Here is a 25,748-nt window from a genome sequence, read left to right as displayed (position 1 = left end):
AAATATATAAGTTTTATTAAGTTTAGTATTACTCATCAAAGGCTACGAACCTTAAAAAATTTACTCTATTTTTTAAAGAGGGGCGAAAGATCCCTACAAGTGAAAGAATTTTAATGAAAGTCACATCATCAGATTCAGCGTATCAGAAAACCCTATTATACAGGTTTACAAGCTCACATCTGCAAAAATCTGCAACTTTGTATTTTTTGCCAGAAGATAAATATACCAATATAGAATTTAGTTACGCAAGTTAATTTGTAAAGACATCCATTTAGCAAAAGAAAAGTAAAATTTTTGTTCAAATAAAAGCTGCATTAACTAAAAAACGATCAGAAATTAAATAAAAAAACAAATTTTTTAAACTGAAAGTAAGGAGTGACATTAAAAATTAAAACTAACATAAATTATTCCTTATATGAAAGGGACTGTCCCCTCCTCAACGCCTCGCTCTTTACGCTAAAGTTTGACTCTTTCTCACAACTTTATTTTTTAAAACAATAAAAAACTTTAGCGTAAAGAGCGAGGCGTTGAGGAGGGGACAGCCCCTTTCACATACGGAATAATTTCTGTTCGTTTTAAGTTTTAATGTCGCTCCTTACTTTCAGTTTAAAAAACTTGTTTTTTATTTAATTATGTAGAAGTAACAGGGCTTCAGTCTTTTGATAAAGAATGAGTTATATGAAACATACAAAGATGAATTTTAATAGATTCTTTTGTGTCTGTAACCCGGGTTCAACTAAAATCCTTGCTAAGAACAAGTTAAGCTTAATAGTCTTGCAAAGACTCTATAATCGCGATAGGTACGAAGCTAGGCGGTATTAAATATGCACAAATCTTCAAAATTCCAAGAGGGGAGTCTAAAAATACCCAAGGACAGCGCCTGAATCAAAACAATTCACCATTAAATATGCATTTTTCCTTCCATTTTCAGACGTAAATATTTGAATGAGTTCCAGAGGGGTAAAACCAAGAGAAAAACAAAAGCCAAACAACCAGCGCATTCCTGGCCCTATAAACCATCCAAACGTTTGCCAAGACTCCTCAATACCTCATCTGTAGGTGTAACATCCATGCATACAAGTTATATAATATTTCATTGTTGAAATTTGAACTTTCTTCATTATGCTTTTGCTACTTATTTGTGTTTTCTTTGGTTCAACAGTTAACGGAATATCTGAAGAAAGAAGTGGACGATTTGTTGGAGGGGTGACAATCGTCAAAACAGTAGTGAACACAGTAACGTCAAGCCGACCCCAATACTGCTATTTATTGCCAACAGGGACTGTTCCACTTTGTAGAAGGAAAAGACAGTGGCTCAACTTTCAAGAACAGGGTTATCCTTATTTTCGGTAAGTAAATAACTAACTGTGGCCAATTTCGTGGGTACAAACAGGTCCAACCCTTAAAAAAAAAATCTCAAAGCATTTTTCTTGAAACTCGTAAGCCGAAAAAGTTGGCCGGATCTTCAACTCTATTTGGTAAGTCTGTCCATAATGATAATAATAATAAAGCCCAAAAGTACTGTTAGTTCCCAATTTTCAAAATCTCCGTGGCAGGGGAAATATTAGATGGACATAATACTTAGCTGCCCCCTTCTTTCGTGCGGACTTGATTTGTTCGGTTTAAAAAGTTTTTAAATATCGATACATTTTTCTTTCAAAATGGAGTTCAAATTAGCCCTTTTCTGTGTAATCGATAAAAAAAATAATTTTTTTTGTGAAAACTAAGGAGCAACTGTAAAACTCAAGACGGGCAGAAAGTAGTTTGTGTAATTACTTCATCAAACAATTTGTGTTAACGAACTTTTGATATCAATAGATATCAATATATAGATATCAATAGATATCAATATTATAAAAACAACCCCTAAAAGTCAAAACATCTTAATGAAAATCAACCATCAGATTCAGCGTATCCGAGAACCCTATTATAGGAGCTTCAAGCTCTCATCTGCAAAAATGTAGAATTTATATTGATTTTTTTGCCAGAAAAAAAGATCACGGATGCGTTTTTTTTCTTCGGCAGCGGTCCTCGCATCGAACCAATAGCCCTAGAATATTGGGAAAAGGCTTATTCGAACAGAAATAAGAAAATTCTAGGGTTCTTTTTAATTAACCAAAATGATTGGAGGGCAACTAGCCTCCCTACCATACCCTTTTCCCCCAAAAATCGTCCGATCCAATTTTTGAGATAACTATTTTGATATTTTATAAAATTTGTTCACTTGTTTAGGTATTGTGTTTGTTATCGGGAAGTATACAGACCTTTTTTGGGGAGGGGGTTTTTGTGCTTGGGGTGGCTTTCCTTGGGAATAATTTTCCGTTTGGCGGGAAGTTTTGGGGATGAACTTTCCGGGGAAGTTTTACAGCGTGAAGATTTAACAGAATTCCTGTACAAAATTCTTTTTATTTGCCTTACTTACTCTTTTCATACTCAATTTTGCATGTGGAGATGTTCTGGGGCAATTGTCAGGGGGAAATTTTCAGGGTGTTTGGATTTCGGAAAAATAAATTCTAAATAAAGGGGATTTATGGAGTGGTTGGAAAAAGGATTAGAGCTTTAAGTGTTTATTGAAGGGAGGGGGATTTCAGCGAGGATATAATGGGAATTTCAGCGAGGATGTAATTATCCGGAAACAATTTTATGGGAGGTGGCTATTTTACTTGAAAGGAACTTTGCACAGAGGAGTTTCCCTAGAAGGAAAGGAATTTTTCATGAAGGATGAGTCAAATTTACCGGCATTGTTTGATAAGCGATCGGAAATTAAATAAAAAACTGAAAGTAAATTTTTGCAACTGAAAGTAATGAGTAACATGAAAACTCAAAACGAAGAGAAATTATTCTGTATATGAAAGGGTTTCCCTTCTCTTCAATGCCTTGCTCTTTACGCTAAAGTTTGACCGTTTGTCCCAATTTTTCTAAACTTTTGCCTCATTTTCTTAAGAACGAAATCTGAAACACAAGGACCGGGTTATAAGAATAGGAAGCTTTTTTAAAAGTGGTAAGACCTTTAGCGTGAAGAGTAAGGTATTGAGGTGGAGGGCCACCCCTTCATATACGGGATAATTTCTGTTCGTTTTGAGTTATAATGTTGCTCCTTATCTCCAGTTGTAAAAAAAACTGTTTTTTTTAACATAAAACAAACAGGAATTCTGAGCCTTCTAAAGTCTTGGTTGTCGTTTGTGTTGTGTCGAAAATTAAATAGACCGTTTAAACTGAAAGTTTTGCTTTCCAAATGGATTTGCTGTACCTGCGAAAGAAATAAATCTGTAAGGAAGAAACCAATAATGAGAATATTTAAGACACTAGACTAATGAATATTCACTTTAAAAGAATATTCTCGGCTTGGAACAAGTCGAATAGCTTGACTTGAAAACAGGAAAAAACACATCAAACTGAACTTTTAATTATACACACTTTCAAGTTATTCTTATTCCGTACTCTAGGAATAAGAATTTGGCTATGGAGGAGAAAGTCAAAGAAAGTAGTAGAAAGCTGTGCCATTTCACGAAGATATATGAGAGTGGGATTTTGTTCGATTTTTTAAAATGAAAGGACGAAAGAAGGTCGAGGGGGGGGGACTTGGGTCTGGAGGAGGTAGTTGCCCCCCCCCCCCCCCCTCCACACTGCCCCATAACAAATTAAGCCCCTTTATACGTCCTTATTATAAATTCCACCATCAGCAAGTTCCAAATGGCACTAAAAACGGTACTTTTGGTGCCATGTCTCAAGTGGAAAAGCTGGGGCTATCGGGCTACCAGTACTTTTTAGAGTGACTAATGGCTCATTTGAAAGGTATTTTTCGTACCTACTTTATGTTTATCAATTCTATCATCCGTAAGTGTGATATAGGAGTAAAACAACACTTTTGATGTCACTTCTTAAGTAGAAAAGCATGGAAATATAAAACAATATCATCATTGTGATAATTATAGTCCAAACTCTGAATAGGAGGTTTGTAGCAACACGTCATGTATGTTCCTTCTCCAAGCCCCCTTAATAAGTTAGGTACTTAAGGTACACATACTAATATATCAAATTAGATTATTACAGGTCGGGTTCAGCTGGTAAGGCATTCGGCTTGGAAATAGGGTGATTTACTTTCGATTTCTGCTTGTTTTTTTTTTCCATCATGACTTTCTCCGTTCGTTGAGACCATTTTAAGAAGATCTCTCTATTTTTGTAAATGCAGTAAACTCATTTTTTAGTGCATATCCCAGGAAGGTATTTGGTCAAGCATTTCTATTTAAAACGGAATAGAGATCATCCAGTTCATGGTTTGCAACGACATTCTGAGTAGATTACTAAATCCATATCCCTACGAGTGACGTAATTTTTTCAAAATCTTGTGGGGGCGGGCTCAACGTTTGAGGCAGTTTTTCTAAATCAAGTGAAAAGGAAAGAGAAAACTGTGAAACGAGCCTTATTGCAATAAAAAGTGTAAGACACGCTAAAGAAAAATAATCTGTATCAGTGAATGCTTGAATTATGCAGGCTTATTTAAGTTTTGACAACATTTTTGATAAACTAAATTTAAGCTGGGAGGGGGGGTGAACTGGGGTCTGGAGGAAAACTGAGGTCTGGGAGAGGAAGTTGCCCGTTCTGCCTCATAGCAAATTAAGCCCCTGACCCCAACCTCCTACCACTTAGTGGTTGGAGAAGGTTAGTCATGTGGTTCTGGAACCACTCAAAGTTGTATATCAAAAGAAGGATTATTTATTGTTATACTTACTTATTCAAATTATTTACTTGACAATTCCACCCAGCAGAAATTTAGTTTCTGCAAAAAATATTGTCAAAACTAAGATAAGCCTGCATAATTCAAGTATCAAGAGAAACAGGTCTATTTTCTTTAGTATATTTTTGCCTTTATGGTAATATATGGCTCATTTTTCAGTTTTCACTATCATTTTCACTTAATTTTGGGAAAATTGGCTCCAACTTTGCCCCCCCCCCCCTCCCCTCAGGTTTTTTTCGAAATTACGCCACTGGACGTAGATATGAGAAATATATTTTATATGAGCTATTAAAAATCTTTCTAGATACCTGCAATACCAATACGCCAAATAACAATACGTTCATACCGATACGCGTAATGTAAATACGTCACATAAACCAAAGATATCATCACAAAAACCAAAGATATCTGACCTTTGAACTATGTTGAACAAAATGGCCATCTGAAAATTGTGATTGGATGCCTTCGGGGGGAGGGGGCCCATAGGGAGGGGGGGCTAGATGCCCTCCAATCTTTTAGGTCACTTAAAAAGAGCACTAGTAAATTTGATATCCGTTCGAATGAGCTATTACATACATCCCTATGATGTTCTGGTAACTCCCTAGCCCTGCTAGAAAAAAAAAAAAAAGAAAAGAAAAAAAAAAAAAAAAAAAAAAAAACCAACAACAACGGGAGACAGATCAATGTTACCCACACAAAAAAAGTCATTTTCCTTGTTGTTCTAGGAGGGGGACTGTAATTTCCCATTTCTAAGTTTTCAACCATGCTAATTCCAATGGTACAAATTTCATTTTGATCTGACACCATTGTCGAGGGGTTTCAGGCTTTTTTGTGAAATCACCATAAATTCCTTTCCGCAATAAACTTTTACTTTTAAGACAAAAAACCGAAATAATAGTTACCATTTCTGAATCAGTGTTACATGCCAATTTTTTTTTTCACTAGGTAGTTTTTTCAAAACGCGTCTTTTAACTTTTTGTCACTATGAGCTGTGGTTCGCTCTTTACTCGGTTGCAGCTACCGCTGCAACCATGATTAAATCAATCTATCAAGATAAAACCTCTTAGACAATACTAGCCCTGGGCATTAAAAAACTTTATGAAACTGAAAATACTGAGCTAATTAAAATTTCTATTGTAAAGAGTGAGAGTATTAAACTATGTTTTATGAAGTTGAACTTTTGCGAACAGGAGGAAGGGGAGGGTGGTACGTCAAGGAATAGTCCTCGAGAATTTCACCATCCGACTGTTTGTCATTAAGGGAGTTTCTTTCCCTTAAGAGCAATAGATCTCTTAAAAATCATTTTGCGAGCCTCATGTCGGCTGGCCGTGTTAAAGACAAAAATTTTATTGCAAATTCTACAAAGGAACTACATAACATTAAAATCTAATAAATGGTAGAATTTTTAAAAACCTAGTATATATGAACAATAGCTTTTGAATGAGCAATTAAACATCTCTCTACGATGGTGTGGTAACCTGCTAATGTTGCAGTAGCTTCCTGGTGAGAAGACGGTTTATGAAATTTTTTAATGGGGATAGGAGGGGATGGTAGACGGGAAGGCTTCTTTTAAACCTCCAGGGAAGAGTTTTGGAACATAATTATTACGATGGTACCGTTTTTTGCTTCTAAGTTTTTCCACTTAAGAAGTGGCACCAAAAGTGCTGCTTTTAGTGCTATATCAAACTTATGGATGGTAGAATTGATAAAAGCACGTAGATATGAATAATAGCTTTACAATGAGCCATTAAAAAGCTCTCTAAAAAGTTCTCGTAGCCCACGGCCTCAAGCTTATGCACTTTAGACATGCCACCAAAAGTACCATTTGGCACTTGCAGATGGTGGAATTTATAGGAAGAACGTAGACATGAGTGATATTAGCTATTAAATATCATTCTATGATGTTCTGGTAGCCCTATAGCCCGAACCCTTGAAAAATGGTACGACAGCTTTTAGTGCCATATGGTACTTGCAGAGTATACGGGAGGGGTTCTTGGAAATCTCAAGATAAGGGTTTCGGACCATAATTGTTACAATAGTACCGTTATATACTTCGAAGCATTTCTACTTAAGAAGTGGCTCAAAAGATGCCTTTTGTGTGCTATTTGGCACTAACACATGGCAAAACTGATTAAAATCACGTATATATATAATCTATAGCTTTCAAATCAGGCATTAAACATCTCTCTAAGAAGTTCTTTCAGCCCACTAGCCCCTAGCTTTTCACCTTGAGACATGTCATCAATAATGTCATTTTTATTGTCATTTAGCACTTGCAAAAGGTGGAATTTATAAAGAAAATGTAGGTATGAGAAGTAGCTTTTATGTGAGCTATGAAATATCTGTCTTTTGTAGCCCGCTAGCCCCACCCCTTGAGAAACGGCACATAATGTGCCATTTTTGGGTCATATGGCTCTTGCAGATGATGGAATTTATGAAAAACACGTATATATCAGAAATAGCTTTTGAATGAGCTATTAAGCGTCTCTTTATGATGTTCTGGTAAACCTCTAGCCCTGGAAAAAAAACAACAAAAAAACGAGAGACAGATCATTGCTACCCATGCAAAAAAGGGATTTTCCTTGTTATTCAAGGTTGGGGACTGTAATTCTTCAGAACAAGGTTTCCAACTATACTAATTCTAATGGTATACTTTTCATTTTGATCTGACCCCATTTCCAAGGGGTTTCAGGCTTTTTTCGAAATTACCATAAATTTCTTTTCGCAATAAACTTCTTTTTGTAATACGAATGGAAATAAAAGTTACCATTCCTGAATCAGTGTCAGATGGCAATTTTTTTCACGAGGTAGTTTTTTTCTAAACGTGTTTTTAACTTTTGGTTACCATGGGCTGTTGTTCGCTCTTTTCTAGGTTGCAGCTACTACTGCAACCATGATAAAGAAACATGTATTTTTCAAAATCTGATGGCGAGAAAATTTTATTTTTAATGATAACAATATTAAAAACTCAACAATATATAATTAAATCGCAAAAAATAAAAGACTAATAGCCTATATAAAGCCCTCAATAGTCATAAATATTACTACATGATTTTAATCCCCAAAAAAACTCAAGCAAGCTTACTTTTCAGTAAAGCGCTTGTTTATCAGAAATCTACATATTTAGGGATGTGTCAGGACCAAGTTTATTTGATAAAGTTCTTTATTTTCATCAGAAAAACTTTTTTTTAATTGATTTTCTGCGTTTTTTAAGTTTTAAACACGTTGGCAATAGATCTTTTAAAATCCAACTAAGGCAAAAAAAGCTACACAAGTCAGCATGAGTTTTACTAAAATGATCTGGATATTGAATATGCGTTTAACTTCGCATTTCACTTAAACATTCCCTTTAAAAATCAGAAATTTGTCACATAAAGAGTTAATTTAATCCAACCTATTTGGGGGAAGGGACCTCTAAATTACTCTACCAGGGCATTAACATCAGGATGTGGCGTGTCGGATGTTAAAGATATTCGGTGCAAAATAAGAGCTAATGCAATAGTTGTGCTTTCTGGGCATTAGATCTCATCGTTGAATAAGGAAAAAAATGTGGACAAGGAAAGGTAGTAAACAAATTCTTGTCATCTGCACATATACAGAAGAGGACGTCAGAGAAAAACCTAACTTGGTGGGCAGTAAGAATTTGTGACCTATTTATGTTTACCGTTTGCTGAACGCGGGACTAAGCGTTTACCCCTCCCGGATTATACCTCACTGGAAAATACCCCCATCCCCGTGGAAAATATCCCTGGACAATAATCTCTCAGACCCCCTCATGGAAAGTACCTCCCCCCTCCGGCTGGCAGGTCTCCAATCACTTTTGACTTATGAAAAAGGATTAGAGCTCTCAATTTTTGATGTAATAAACACCCTCAGAAGTTTCTGCAACAATGAGGTGAAGTCGGGGTGAGGAAGAGGCAGTTCCCCTCCTAAACAGATTAAATTCTGCTTATTTTGGGGTTTAATGTTACTATTTACTTTCACAATAACAGCATAGACCAAAAATAGTCCCAGAAATACAGTATCAAATGTTAAATACTAATTTAACATTTTTGATGCGTTTAAAAAAAATTGTACTCTCCCCCCGAACCTAACAAAAAAATACCCCCCCCCCCCAAAAAAAAAAACAACGACAAAAGACGTGAATACAGTCTTGGGGATTATACACCAATTTCTACCTCTACTCTCCCCTCGTCTCTCCCTTAGAACTACTTCGGTATTTATTTGAAGACTCAATGAGAGTTGGGATGTTTTTGCATTAAATATCATCCTTTAAGGTATCTCCCTCCTTCGCTAACTATATTCAATCCCTCTTGATCTCTGGGAACATTTTTGGTCTGCGCTGTTATTTTAAAGGTAAAGATTTACATTAAACCCCAAAGCGAGCAGAATATTTTCCAGGATGGTATTTTCCATGGGGGATATTTTCCAGAGGCGGGGGGGGAACACCGATTCCCCTGAACGCAATATATGGATAGGCTAAGGTTAAATATAGGGTCACTAAGTTCTTGTCATCAGGATATCTACCAAAAGAGGTTGTCCAATCTGAATTATACATGACAGAAAGTAAAAATAGGCCAATTCTCCTAGTGTAGGCTTTTTGTAGCTTGTATTTGATCAGCTGTCTTGGAGGAGGAAGCTATTTATTCGTGTAATCTGGAATCATGAGAACGGTACACTGAAATAAAAAATAAAAACTGAAAAAAAAACAACCAAATAGAAAATAAAAATTGGTGCCAGTATGTGCTTTTTGGGATCCAGACCCCACCTTACCTGTCAGGGCTCCAGATGTGAGAGAAGAGAGGGGGATAAACTGTTTTGATCAGGACATGTAGCAGAACGGGTTATGATAGTTCAAAGAATCATCAAACGCAATAGGGATTTGGTGATTTCCAGGCTGTGGATTTTTAAGATGCGTATAACATTTGACCTATGAAATTTAGTTTCTAAATCATTTGCAATGAACAACGAGTTAAGAATTATCAAATAAACAGACAGGTGGGAAGACAGGCACACAAACAGGCAGGCAGACATATAAACTGACAAGACATAAATACATGCATGCAAAGATACATCCTTATATTTATGCATACAGTAAGGACTCTAACGCCACCAGTATATATGACACAGTGAAACCAGCACCAGCAATGGTGCCACTCATGTGGGTAACACTGCCGGTTCTACCTTCACTGGTAACTGTGCTGCAAGAGTGCCACAGCTACAACCAGTATGGCTACAACATGTATACTATCTTTGAAGCGTAAGTGCCACGGTATTCGGCCCACGGAGAATTTTTCAAGCCCAAAATTCTCCTCCCAAAAATTTTGTTTCCCCTCAGCAACAACATCTCAAAACAAATTAGGAACTCTTTTCCATGCCCCAGAACTATTTTTGCTCTTTCTCTCCTGATGGAGAGCTTTACCTGGCTGTATAAATGATAAAGTAAAAGGCCTATGTGAAAAGTTGAAAAACATTACTATTGATTCACAAGGCTCACAGAAATCACTATAAACTGAAAGTAGGTAATGCAAATTTTAATGAATAACCTCCAACGCGGAGTTGCAAAAGCTCTGACTAGTAACAATCAAGGCGCGTGACTTCAATTGAAGTCCAAAATTTATCCTTCGCTTTTTCACGCAAATTTCATTTTTGCGTCAGTCACAGGCATCCTGAATTTTTGTTTTTAGAGGCTTTCTTAATCAGTGGATTCTTAATCAGTAGACACATAATCAGTGGAGACGTTTCGTAATCGGTTAACCAAGAGAGAATATTAACAGGGCAAGAAGATATTTAATGAATAACTAAGACCAGGGTTGAAGCAATGAAATCGAAGAGAAATGAAATTAAGTTTGCAAAAAGGATATTTATCTCATAATCAGAGCCAAGGGTGCTAACACATACATATGCACTTCCATACATACTGGGATTTTTCGGGTGACGTCTTTGACCAGCAATCGGTCCTGGGGCCACACCATTGTTCACCAATAGCATTCTTGCAACCAAAAAAAACTTCGTTTCCTAACATTGTTGATGACAACGAACGACAATTGACATTGTTGTTTATGAAACTTGTTTGTCAAATCAATTCACAAGGTTTTTCTTACTGAATGCTCGCAATTCCTACCAATATGGTCTCGCAATAGCTTTTACCATGGCTATTAATTGAAATAATAGTTACGGTGCTATTCCAGATTCAGCTCCTAATGACAATTTTTTCTTACTGTACTACTTACTTACTTACTTGTTCTTGGGTCAGGACAATGGCTGCGAGCCTTCCCTAGCACCCAATAGTTCGTCAACGGTTGAGCTCTATCTTTGGCGGTTAAGGTATATTTCCGAGTGACTTTGAGCCAGTTATTGACCCACCGTCAGCTAAAACGGCGAAATCCTTCTTTGGGTTCGAGGTCAGCTTTGACGCAGGCAAGCCACATTTTGCATTGTCCCCCTTGGGGTTTAATCCAGTCAGGGAGAAGCTGGCAGTGAAGGGCTTTTTGGTCAGTGCCTCAGGTGGTCGGTTTTAGATGTGCCCGTACCAGTGCAAACGGCGTTTCTTGATAACTGACCTGATGTCAAGGCGCTAGGAGCATGATCGACGGAGATCTGCATTGCTCATTCTGTCGGTTAGTCTGACACCGAGGATCCTTCGAAGGCAAGATGACTTTCAGTCATGTACCTCCAATGCTTTCAGCGTCCAAGACTCGCATCAGTATAGGAAAATTGATCTGACGAGTACCCCGTAGATACGGATCTTTGTTTTCAGCTGGATTTGATGCTTCAGCTATAGGCAAGAGTTGAACTGGGCAAACACTTTTGCCGTGGATGCCATTCGAGTGCGGACTTCGTTCGAGCTGCTTCCGTTGCCGTCAATCAGAGATCCTAGGTACTTGAATTCTTCCACTACCTCAATTTCATCTTGTTGGAGATAGATAAAATGTATCAGATTTGACGTTTGGGATATGAGAATTTTCGATTTGGGAATGCTAATTTTGAAACCCATTGATTAGGCGATGATTGCCACCTTGGTAAGCATTTCCTGGGCTTCTGTGACGGTCCCAGACAGAAGACCTAAGTCGTCTGCGTAATCTAGACCCGACAATGTCGAGGGCCCGACAAAGCCCTCGACATTCTATTTTCCTGAAAAAGTTAACAAACGTTTTTCAGCAGATCGTCCATATGTTACAAAAGAAATCAAAGCACTAAGCAGGAAAATGAGACAACTTTTCAGGAACAAAAAAACTTAAAGAAGCTACTAACCTGAAGAATAAATCAGAGGAATGACTCACCAGGCAGCAGCATTGTACTACCAAAAGGAAGTATCTCATTTATTGCATTCTAAGCCTGGACAGTGGTACAAAAGGATAAAACAAATGACAGGTAAAACGCAGACTGGATTGGATTTTGGCTATGATGAGCCGGACAAAGAAACTGCAGATCGCCTAAACACTCACCTGGCAGCAACTGTTCAGTCACTTCCACCACTAAGCTCGGAGGAGTTTCCGCATGCTTCTCCAGATCTTATGGATTTCCCAATCATAGCAGAATCTCAAGTTCGCCGCAAATTGATAAAACTGAAGAGGACCAGTATTACACCACTCGATATTCCTGTTGACCTCATTAAGGCTTTTCCTGAATTTTTAAGTACTCGGTTAACTTTAATATTTAACAAGATTACAATGTCAGGCCAGTATCCGCGAATTTGGAAAAGTGGATTCATAACCCCTATCCCCAAAAAAGGAGCACCCTGTGATTTCACTGGCGTGCGGCCTATTACGATGACATCAATTTTTAGCCAGATTTATCAAAGTTTCATCGCTGGGTGGCTGAAAACTTTTATTCTGCAGAAAATTGATCCTCAGCAATTCGGTAATATTCCCAAGAGTTCAACAAGCCATTACTTAGTTAGTTTGCTTGATAAGAATTTAAAGCATCTAGATGAACTGGAACGCTGGGTCAACCTCGTCGCGATTGACCTAAAGAAAGCATTTGACCTGATCTGCCACAGAACCCTTATCCTCAAGCTATTGACAAATTTTAATGTTGATGTATATTTGATAAGAATAGTTGCAAATTTTCTTTCAGGTAGAAGCCAAAAAACTAAGTATAAATCAGCCTATTCTGATCCCCAGCCAATTTACTGTGAAGTTCCCCAGGGAACAATTTTAGGCCCTTTACTTTTTTTGGTTATAGTTAATGAGTTGGCAAATGATGAGTCGGATCGCTTTAAATTCGTTGATGATCTATCCGTATTGGAGCCTGGTGAAAAGAGTGTTTGAAGTGAGGCAGACAAAATAATGGCGAGCTTATCACGTCAAGCTGAGGAGGGCAAAATGATCGTCAATCGTGAAAAATAGCTCATATTAACTTTCTATTTTCTAAGGGACAGTTTATCCCTTGCTTTACAGAATGTTTCAGGCATCATGGATATCAAACTCTTGGGAGTATATCTTAGATATGACCTGAAGTGAGAAAAACCGAAACAAGAGATGATCAAACGGGTAAACCTGGATATCCTTTCCTTAAAACTCCTTGCTCGTCATCGTATCCCCACCCCCCAGCTATTGCATATTTTTCTTACATTTGTCAGACCGCTGGTAGAATATACTTGTCCCGTCTGACATTACGGCCTGAATTTGGACCAGAAGAACCGCCTGGAAAGGATCCAATACCAAGCTCTGCTGGTAGTGTCAAAATCTCCCAAAGTCCCTTATTGCTCCTTTTTGAAACAATTTTCGCTTAAAACTCTATCGACACGCCGTGATAAATTGTTTTAAATTTGCTGTCGGTATTTTGGAAAATCTGCGGCTTCGTGGAATCCTCCCCCCTGAGCATCTCCCTTCGCGCCAAAGGCTCCCGCGAAATGTAGCTCAACCGGTACGAAAAATTCAGCCGGTACCAGCGGGGTATATACGGTACGCAAGTAGTTTTGTTCCCTCGTTCGTCAAGATTTTTAATTCTGCACCCACTCGTCAAAAATTGTATAATAATATTTTTATTTTCTTTAGCTCATTATTCTTTTTAAACTTGATTCTGTTTAGTTTGAATTTGTCATATTTCGAATCAATGTATATTTTTGCATGACGATGGCTGTGGCTGGGATTTTTTTATGTTTTATATGTTTAGTGTCTTATTATGACAAAACTGCCGCTGATCGGCATGACCGTTTTTATGGCGTTTGAAAATAAAATCGTTATCTATCTATCTACATCATCCAATCAATTACGAAGTTGAAAAGCACGGGTGAGAGAACGCATCCCTGTCTTAAACCGTGCTCTATGAACTCTATGAGGAACATTGAGGAGAGCTCTCCATTAGCCTGGATTTGGGCCCGTGTATTCACGTAATACACTTTTACAGTCTCACCAGCTTGTCCGGAACTCTGTCTTCATTTATAGCTACCCAGATATCGTCTCTTAGGACTGAATCAAATGCCGTTATGAAGTCTATAAACACCTCAATTGTGAACTGTTGGTGTTTTGCTCTATGTTCAAAGATTTGCCTGAGCTTAAATAGCTGGTCAACGCATCCCATTCCTGGTCGGAAACCAGCTTGGTTGGGCCTGATTCTTGGATGCGTTAGGGACTAAAATGGCTGAGGAGGACCATAGCAAACATTTTTTCTGCAATGCACATAATTGAAATTCCTCTATAATGTTTACATTGGGTGGCATCTATCTTCTTGTATATAGGCAGGATTATGAAGTCACGCCACTCTTGGGGGAATTGTTCTTCTTTTCAGATTTCAACAGTTATACTCTGTAGCTTCTCTACAAGCAAAGAGCCTCCTTCAATAAAGAGCTCATCAGATAAAGAATCGGGTCCCGGTGCTTTATGCCCATTTAACTTCTTTATAGCTGATTGGATTTCGTTGAGGTCACATGGGTCAATATTAACGGAGCAGCAGGCGGTCCGCTCCAGAGGTGTTAGTCTAGGGAAGGGCTGAACTCAAGGTAGCAATGGGAGATATAAGTGATTCTCAAAGTGAAATAATTCCCCTCCTTTAAATTGGAAAAAAAAACTTCTCCTATCTTTATTAAAAAATCAGGAAAAAAAAAAGTCTCCCTACCGTACAATTTCTTGAAGGTGTAACACTTCAGACCAAAAAAAAACAAAAAACAAATAGACTGACAGAAACCATGAGATATACAGACATATACATATATTTGACCTAAAGATTACTTTCTGACCCATTTTTTTTTTTTTTTTTTAGCTATCCAGAGCAACCAAGTGGAGTAGAAATTCCGTATGAGCTTCTAAAAAGTAGCTTGGATGCAATTGAGGCGGAGTCAGATCAAGAACCACAGCTGAGGTCAAGTCTGGAGAATGAAGAACGATTTTTCCCATTACCATTGCCTGTGCCTATCCCTATACCGATTAAGAAAATTAAAATTCCAAATATTTTTGCCCCAATGATGAATATTCAAAAAACAATACCCGGAGGACAAATAGGTGGAGGTGGAGGAGCAGGATCATCTTCCGGTTTGTTTGGAGTGGGCGGAGGCTTATCTGGAAACATTTTAGGACTTGGTGGAGGTGTATCAGGTGGTGCCTCAGTTGGTGTTAGACCTATTGGAAATGTGCCTGGTCTTGGAATTAGGACAGTTACTTTAACCTCTACAGCAGTAGTAAAAGGACCAACTCAAACTCTTAGCGTGGCATGTCTTGTACCTGGTTTGGCTTACGATCCACCATGCCCCTTGTCAGGTAAGTTACGCTTGCCTCCGGTTCGAATTGCCCTTCAGACATTAAATTGTAATTGAGATATTAAACAGTACACTAAATATTTTTTATTCAGATTGTATTTCAGACGAATCTAAACTATTTATGCAATACTGACCAGATCAGAGAGAAACAGAGAGAGAGAGGGGGGGGGGTACTTTGTACAAATTTGGCTATGGCATTAAAAATAAAACTTGATGACAATGAGCTATAGGAAATAAATATTCTATGTCTTGGAATCAAGCGGCATGAACAAAGATTTTCAAATCTTTCACAGTAATACACAAGTTCAGGGTAACAAACAAGGCAAAGAGTAATCCTTGTCAGTACAGAAAAAAAACTCTAGAAAACGGAGGTTAAAAAACTATATATATATATATATATATATATATATATATATATATATATATATATATATATATATATATATATATATATATATATATATATATATATATATATATATATATATATATATATATATATATATATATATATATATATATATATATATATATATATATATATATATATATATATATATATATATATATATATATATATATATATATATATATATATATATATATATATATGAACATTCTGCATTTTATGCTTAGTCCAAACTGGGTCAGAATCACTAATCCTACCAGCTATTCATGAACAATGATTGGCAATAGACATTTTGTAATTTTAAGGAAAGGGGGAAAAGATCTATAAAAAAAAATATGGCTTTTATGGAAGTTATTGCATCAAACTTAATGTTTAATAACACAAATACAGTGGCTCAAAGGCTCTATCTATAAAATACATGACTTCACTTTTTTACCGAGAAGGAGGTTTTGGGATGGGGGTATTTGTTCTTTTTTATTTCTCTTCACCAACACGCATTGTTTCGAATCATTGGCCCTTGGAGTACTGGGAGAAGGCTCTATCCAACAAAAAGTTAAGCTCGTTTTAAGTTTCAATGTCGCTGTTTACTTCCGCGCAAAAACATTTTACTTTTTAAATTTCATTTTTGCTCTTTGTTTTCAGAAATACAAAAAAACTCTTACAAAAAGGCTTATGTTTAACTTGGGCAAAAAAACCAAAGAATTCAACAGCATTTTTTTATAATATGCATTAAATATAGGAATTACTTCTGACACCCTTTAAACTTTTCCACAATATTATTGCACCTTGTCACGTAACTGAAGTGTCTCAGGAATATGTCATTATTGCTATCTTTAAGCAACTGCACATGACAAATTTGATTATTTTCATGAAACTAAAAGAAAACATTTTCTTCATCAGGTAGTTTTCTTCCAAAGCACATTTTTTTAGTTTTCGCATACTAAAGGGGACGGGAGACAGAGTACAGAAAGGGTACGATTGTAAACTCCGGTTAAGGATGTTTGACAGTAAAGATTATAGTAGAACCCTTGTTCTACTTCCAGCCTTTCAACTCCGGAATCGCACCACAAAGCGCAACATGACACTTCACGAAGAAGTTTACGAAGAGGCAGTAGTTTTAATTAAGCCATGAAACACCTCTTTGTGATCTTGCTTTGCCCACTAGCCCTCCTTAAAAAAAAAATCCAAACATAAAAACCCATATAATGCTAAAAATATATCAAAATGCTGTTTTTTACTAATGGTTAATTACCACGATCTGTTTAACAGTCTCTTTGATAGCCTAATTCCATCTCATTCTAACAAAAAAAAATCTAGTCTCAATTTCCTCGTTCTCCAAAGGGGGGGACCTGAAAAATCAACTGGCTCTTCTAGAATTTGCATTCTCCGGCATTTTGAAACTTTTTAGGCGGTAATTGAGAATTTCTGACTCAAAATAACTGGGAACGCCACTTTCCAGGGGTTTGTGGAGATGGGAAGCTCAAAACCTTCTGTTTATGATTTTAGAAAACGAAAAATTCGTGGATTTCATTAAAATATACATTTTGACCATCATTGGGCAAAAATTCATGTTTTGTAGCACAAAAAGGCGGAAAACGCCACTCTGGTATGTTTTTTTTTTCAAGAAAAGGTGCTTAAAACCTTATTTGTTGGGTTGTAAACTATAACAAATCAATTGGCTATCTTAGAATTTCCATTCTCTTGCTTTTAGATCCTCTTTTGTGGAAATTGATATCTGGTGGCACAAGATGGACAAAATACAACTTTGTTGGGATACTATCTCTTTTAACACATAACATGCTCTAGTTATGGATATTTACTTTCAAACGGGCTCTCTCCCAGTAATCTACGACAACTGATTAAGCGTTGATAGATGGCAAATCGCTTAAAGATGGCCCAACATCGATTTGGCTTGCAGAAGGGGTGTTAGATGAAGCGTTGATAGTTGCTAAACTACTTAAACATGCTCTGGCGTTGAATTAGTTTGTAGAGGGGGTGTCAGATGAAGCGTTGACACTTGCGAAATCGCTTAAGCGGCGTTCACAAGCATGTCTAGCTAGAAACTCATGTCTAGACACGTGTCTGGCCAGAAATCAATGTCTAGGACATTACTGTTCACAAGAAGAATTCAATGCTTAGTAGTAGTTGTAGTATCCCTCAAAGGTTCAATTTATGCCCTCAGCCATTCCTGAAATATTGTTAATGCGTCCGTAGCACGTGGCATACACGTAGTGCCTTCTGATTTAGATTTATAGCAACATAAACTTTCCCTGAATTTTTTATTTATACCCTATTCTAGTTTTGAGATATCAGTAATATGTCACTGACTGAAGGAGTCTGCGCACTGTCATTAAAATAACTAATTTTCCATCCTAAAATGCTTGAATGAACCAGTACAAAGACAATAAACTTTTCTAATAATGATCTGGAGCTAGTTACCTAAATAGCAATGACAATGAGCTGTTATGTGTAAGAACCACGCCCATCTGTAGACCATTAAATGACCAATTCAACGACCATGAGCGTTTGTATGAATTGCCTTAACCTAGCAGCCTTAGTTTCCATATAAAATTAACCCCCTCCCCCTACTAAAAAATTACATTTCAAAAAATATTTTCGGAATATATATAATATTTTATGAATATATATATATATATATATATATATATATATATATATATATATATATATATATATACATCATATATATATATATATATATATATATATATATATATATATATATATATATATATATATATATATATATATATATATATATATATATATATATATATATATATATATATATATATATATATACTCGTTTATTACACATATATATACACATATACATATACGTTTATTACACATATACACATATATATATACTCGTTTATTCCGGTGATTTAAGAATAAACGAGTCATATTTCGGTTTTCTCAAAAGAGAAGCCGATACTTTAGTAATCCCTGAAAAAAACCTTGAACCACTTTCCCAGTCCTCTAATCAAAGATTCCGGTGATTTAAGAATAAACGAGTCATATTTCGGTTTTCTCAAAAGAGAAGCCGATACTTTATTAATCCCTGAAATAAACCTTGAACCACTTTCCCAGTCATCTAATCAAACACGTGAACAACCCTTTAGGTCTCAAAGGATGTCTGCAAGAAATGCATTAATTAAAATCCGAAATTAAATGACATAGTTCTCCAACTTATTTAATTGCTGGTTCGTTTTGTTTTTTGAGTGAATAAATGGTTTCCTTTTCTTTGTCAGTTGTTCACTAGCATCCGTCGATGGCAGTTCACATTTTTTGGGCTTTTGCTCAAATCACGGATATTGGCGAATGACTCGTTTTTATGGTTGTTAGGTATTTGGTTTTAATTCTTGTGATGTTTGGCTTTTATTTAATTTTATTCATCTTTTAAGTTTTTGGTTTTTTTTTGGTCCTTTTCACATTGACTTTCCGCTTTTGTTTTTTTGTTGTTTTTTTCTTTGGCACTTTCCTTGGTTACATTATTTCGTTTCACGCTGAAGAAGGGAGGCGTTTGTCCTCTCAAAATATTCGCTTTGTTTTTTCAGTATTTTCATTTGGCCTATAAAAACCCCATTTTTGCTCGTTTTCTTTCTTTATGTACATTATATACACATATATATATATATATATATATATATATATATATATATATATATATATATATATATATATATATATATATATATATATATATATATATATATATATATACATATATATATACATATATATATATATATATATATATATATATATATATATATATATATATATATATATATATATATATATATATATATATATATATATATATATATATATATATATATATATATATATATATATATATATATATATATATATATATATATATATATATATATATATATATATATATATATATATATATATATATATATATATATATATATATATATATATATATATATATATATATATATATATATATATATATATATATATATATGTATACTTGTAAATTTTTCTGAAAATATTTATTCTTAAAAAAGGAATGTCACTGCAAATGCATGTAGTAACTGACCTACATTGCTTGTTGTGGGGTTAGAACTAACTATAGTCAAGTAACCGATATAGTCAAGCAATCATAATTAAGCGCACTTAGACTAGCTCGAGCGCGCCAAAAATCATAAGAAAATTTCGCAGAATACGTTTGAGTAGATCAGAGCTATTTCAGACTATTTTTGGTGTTAGGGATATTTAAATAAAATATTACAGCGAAATAGCTTTCTTTGGCTACATTTTCCACGCATAAGAATATTTAAAGACCTCATTTTAGCAAATCAGAATTGTCGTTGGCAGTTGTTAGATAATTGAGATAATATATATGTCAAATTAAAGTGATTTATGTACAATCACAAGACATATTCTGCTCTTAAATGCAATTTACTGCATATACTTGAGATGATTGACACTTTATTAGCTTACACACTATTTCTTTAGACTTCCCAAGACCAGAATTTTCTAAGGAAAAGTTGTAATAAAAAATTAACTGCAATAATAGGTTATGTTCTCCTCTCATGTGTAATATATTACACTGTTTATAAGCTTAGACATCAATCATGAGAAATAAGATAATTCAATTTCACAATATATATTTTTTAAGTTGCAATTCCATGCTTGATAATATTCACAGTCATTATTTTATAAAAATAGAGATGCCAATGACATTATTTAGATATTTGAGATGATACTTATGTTACATCAGATTATCTAGGTACAATCATAAGAAATATTCTGCTTTCGTACGTGTTTTACTACATTTACTTGACCTGACTTATATTTTTTTTTCTACACATCATTGATTGAGACTACTCATAATCAAAATTCAGCAATGCAAAGCTATCATAAGCCATCAACCGTATGCATAAGACATATTCTACTCGCATATGTAACTTGCTATATTGTTTAAGAAACTCAGACCTAAATGCTGAGAAATGAGTTAACTCCTTATCACAATACATATTTTTTTTTACATTTCCATGCATGAGAATACTCCTATTCATCACTTTATCACCTAATTATAAGATACATTCTGCCAATACATCCGCATTACTACATTTACTTGAGATAATAGTAGTATTGGTAATAATGATTGGTACGAGGGTGGTACCCATATAGCTATAACGATTACAAGCGGGGTGTCTCCCATATATCTACAATGCTTACAACAAGACATTCCCGCCAATACAAGCAGACAGTGTAATGACCGGAATTCAACCACCGTGAAAATTAGTCGTGCGCGTTGTTCATGGTAGTGATTCGTTTCCTTTGTATGAAATTGTGAAATTCTTTCTGCAATTTAATTTGTTTAATTAATTTACATAAATTAATTTATTATTAATTAATTTACATAATTACATTAATAATTTTTTTTTTAATAGTTTTTTTTTATTGATGACATTCTATTGTACTCTAATGATGATATTTTTCTTTTCCAATAATACGATTTTTTACATTCTAAGTATCTTCCCATTGATTTATATGAAATTTGTGATTGATATAGGAATCGAACGTGAGACCCGTGATTTCCTAAGGTAAAAGAACGACACGTTAAATGACGGAACCAACAAGCCATTGAACTTGTTATGATTTTAGAAATACATCCAATGAATTGTATCTGGGACATTGCCCAACTGATGTTAAGCGTCACAATATCGTAACAGGTCCATTCCATTGAACTGGAACAAGTTCAAGCACATTCGAATTATCAATTAGATTTTTGATAGGTGTTAAGTGACATGTTTTGGGGCATTTTTATGACATCATCATGAGAATATGCATACCACGATAATTTGAGATGCATACTAGACAAACAATTTCTTCTGATACTTGGGCCCCAAGTCCTACCCCTATCCCTCAACCCTATCCCTCCACCATCCCTCCACCCCCTATCCCTCCACCCTCCCTGCAACCCTCCCCCTCACACATTTTTTTTTACTATTAGAAAAATAATGTTTGTAGTGACCATTTTTTTTTACTTTTTTTTATAACTTTTTTTTACAACTTTTTTACATCTAAATCATATAACAGAGTAATAGAATGAAACTTTTGATTTAAGTTTTTAAACATATTCTAGTGCATACTATTGATGAGAACAGATTGTTCTCTTTCAAGATTTTTTTTTCATGAAAAACAAACTATTTTTTCTTCTTTTTTTGAGGCCAACTATCAAGAATTTTCTATAAAAGAATAAAACACACAAACACAGACACACAGAAAAACTTACACACACACAAAAAAACCAACAAACACACAAAAACTTACACACACACAAAAACTTACACACACACAAAAACTTACACAAACAACAAAACTTAAACATACACAAAAAATTAAAAACAAAAACAATATTAAACAAAAACCAAAACTTACACACACACAAAAACTTACACACACAAAAAAACATACACACACAAAAAAACATAAACAAACAAAAACAAACTTACACACACACAAACAAACATACAAACACACAAAAAAGCTAGCACACAAACAAAAACAAAAACAAACACAAAAAATGACAAACACACACAAAAACTTACAACACACAAAAAATAGTAGACAAAAAAAAAACATCACACACACACAAAAAATTACAAACACACAAAAACTTACACACATACACAAAAACATACACACACACAAAAATTTACACACACAAACAAACTAAAACGCACACACAAAACTTACACACACACACTCAAAAACTTACACACACAAAAAACTTACACACACAAAAGCTTGCATACACACAAAAACTTACACACAAAAAAAACATATACACAAACAAAAAATAACAAACACAAAAAAAACTTACACACAAACAAAAACTTACACACACAAAAAAAACTTACACACACACACAAAATTACACACACAAAAACTTACAAACAAACAAAAACTTACACACACACACAAAAACTTACACACACACAAAAACTTACACACAGCAAAAAACTTACACACAAAAACGTACACACACACAAACACTAAAAAAAACACAACAAATTACACACACATAAAAACTTACACACACACAAAAACTAAAAAACACACGAAAATACATACACACACACAAAAACTTACACACACACACACACAAAAATACATAACACAAAAACAAACTTACACACACACACAAACAATTACACACACACAAAAAAACTTAAACACACACAAAAATACTTACACACACAAAAAAAACACACACACACACTCAAACACACACACACAAAAAAAAAATTACACACACAAAAAAACATACACACACACAAAAACTTACACACACACAAAAAAACTTACACACACACAAAAAAATACACAAACACAAAAAACTTACACACACACAAAAAAATACACACACAAAACAAAAAAACACACACACACAAAAACATACACACACAAAAAAAACTTACACACACAAAAAAACTTAAATAAACAAAAAAACTTACACAGACATAAAATCTTACACACACACAAAAAAACTTACACACACACAAAAAACTTACAGACACAAAAACTTACACACACACAGAAAATAACGCGCACACAAAAACATACACACACACAAAAAATTACACACACACAAAACTTTAAACACATACGAAAACTTAAAATCACACAAAAAAATACACACACACACACAAACTTACACACACACACACAAACTTACACACACACAAAAACTTACACAAACACAAAAATTTAAACACAGACAAAAACTTACACACACACAAAAACTTACACACACACAAAAACTTAGACAAACACAAAAACTCAGACAAACAAAAAAACTTACACACACACAATCACTTACACGAACACAAAAAAATACACACACACAAAAACTTACACACACACAAAAACTTACACACACACAAAAACTTACACACACACAAAAACTTACACACACACAAAAACTTAAACACACACAAAAACTTACACACACAAAAAAAACTTAACAGCCCGAACAAACTAGCACGCAAACAAAAAATTAAACACCCACAAAAACTTACAAACACACAAAAACTTACACACACACAAAAACTTACACACACACAAAAACTTACACACACCCAAAAAACTTACACACACACAAACAAAAACTTACACACATACACAAAAAAACTTACACACACACAAAAAAACTTACACACACACAAAAAAACTTACACACACACAAAAAAACTTACACACACACAAAAACTTGTACACACACAAAAACTTACACACACATAAAAACCTGACCACAGACAAAAATTTACAAACCCACGAAAATACTTACACACACACAAAAACTTACACACACACACACAAAAACTTACACACACACACAAAAACTTACACACACAAAAACTTAAACACACAAACACAAACTTACACACACACAAAAACTTACACACAAACAAAAACTAACACACACAAAAAAATTTACATACACAAACAAAAACTTACACACACACAAAAAACTTACACACACAAAAAAACTTACACACACATAAAAACTTACACACACACAAACAATTACACACACACACAAAATCTTACACACAAACAAAAACATTCAAAAACACAAAAACATACACACACAAAAAAACTTACACACACACAAAAACTTACAGCCAAGCAGAAACTTACAAACACACAAAAACTTACAAAGACACACACAAAACTTACACACAAAAAATTACACACACACACACAAATTACACACGCACACAAACTTACACACACACACACACAAAAACTTGCACACACACAAAAACTAACACACACACAAAAACTTACACGCACACAAAACTTACACACACACAAAAACTTACACACACACACAAAACTTACACACACACACAAAACTTACACACACAAAAAAACTTACATACACACAAAAACTTAAAAAAACACAAAAAACTTACACACACAAAAACTTACACACACAAAACAAATTACACACACGCAAAAACTAAAAACACAAAAAAAATTAGACACACACACAAATTTACACACACACACACAAACTTACAAACACACAAAAACTTACACAGATACACAAAAACTTACACACACACAAAAACTTACACACACACACAAACTTCCACACACAAACAAAAACTTACACACAGACACAAAACATACACACAAATACTAAAACACACACAAAAACTAACACACACAAATAAACTAACACACACACACACAAAAACTAACACACATACAAAAACTTACACACACAAAAAAACTTACACGAACACAAAAACTTACACACACAAAAAAAACTTACACACACACACACAAAAACTTACACACACACACAAAAACTTATACACACACAAAAACTCACACACACATAAAAACTTATACACACACACAAGAACTTACACACACACACAAAAATTCACACACAAAATAATAAAAACACACAAAAACTTAAACACACACAAAAACTTACACACGTAATAACAAAATTACACACACACAAAATAACTTACATACACACAAAAACATACACACACACACACAAAAACATACATACACAAACAAACATACACACACACACAAAAACTTACACACACACACAAAAACTTACACACACACAAAAATACTTACACACACACAAAAACTTTTTTTCAACTTTACACATCTCTAAATCATATCAGAGTAATAGAATGAAACTTTTGATTTAAGTATTTAAACATATTCTTGTGCATACTATTGATGAGAACAGATTGTTCTCTTTCAAGATTTTTTTCACGAAACACAAACTATTTTTATCTTCTTTACAGGCACAATTATGAAGAATGGGTTATAAAAGAATAAAACACACA

General features: G+C 34.6%; 1 protein-coding gene across 1 annotated transcript in view; it reads left to right on the top strand.

The window, feature by feature from the left end:
* Positions 1–984: 984 nt before the first annotated feature.
* The window catches only part of LOC148950227 (uncharacterized), an 89,978-nt gene continuing 65,214 nt past the window's right edge, over positions 985–25,748 (top strand). Inside the window, exons 1-2 of the mRNA XM_089091518.1 lie at positions 985–1,349; positions 14,945–15,438. Of these exons, the coding sequence (XP_088947644.1) occupies positions 1,123–1,349; positions 14,945–15,438 (721 nt within the window). The 5' untranslated portion in view covers positions 985–1,122. The remainder of the gene's footprint in view (positions 1,350–14,944; positions 15,439–25,748) is intronic.

This window comes from Artemia sp. Qi Xiang Cuo, chromosome 7 (genome assembly GCF_049724085.1).
Source record: "Artemia sp. Qi Xiang Cuo chromosome 7, ASM4972408v1, whole genome shotgun sequence".
Classification (NCBI taxonomy): Eukaryota; Metazoa; Arthropoda; class Branchiopoda; order Anostraca; family Artemiidae; genus Artemia; species Artemia sp. Qi Xiang Cuo.
The sequence above is the reverse complement of the archived record's forward strand: the minus strand, read 5'-3'. Positions and strand labels throughout refer to the sequence as shown.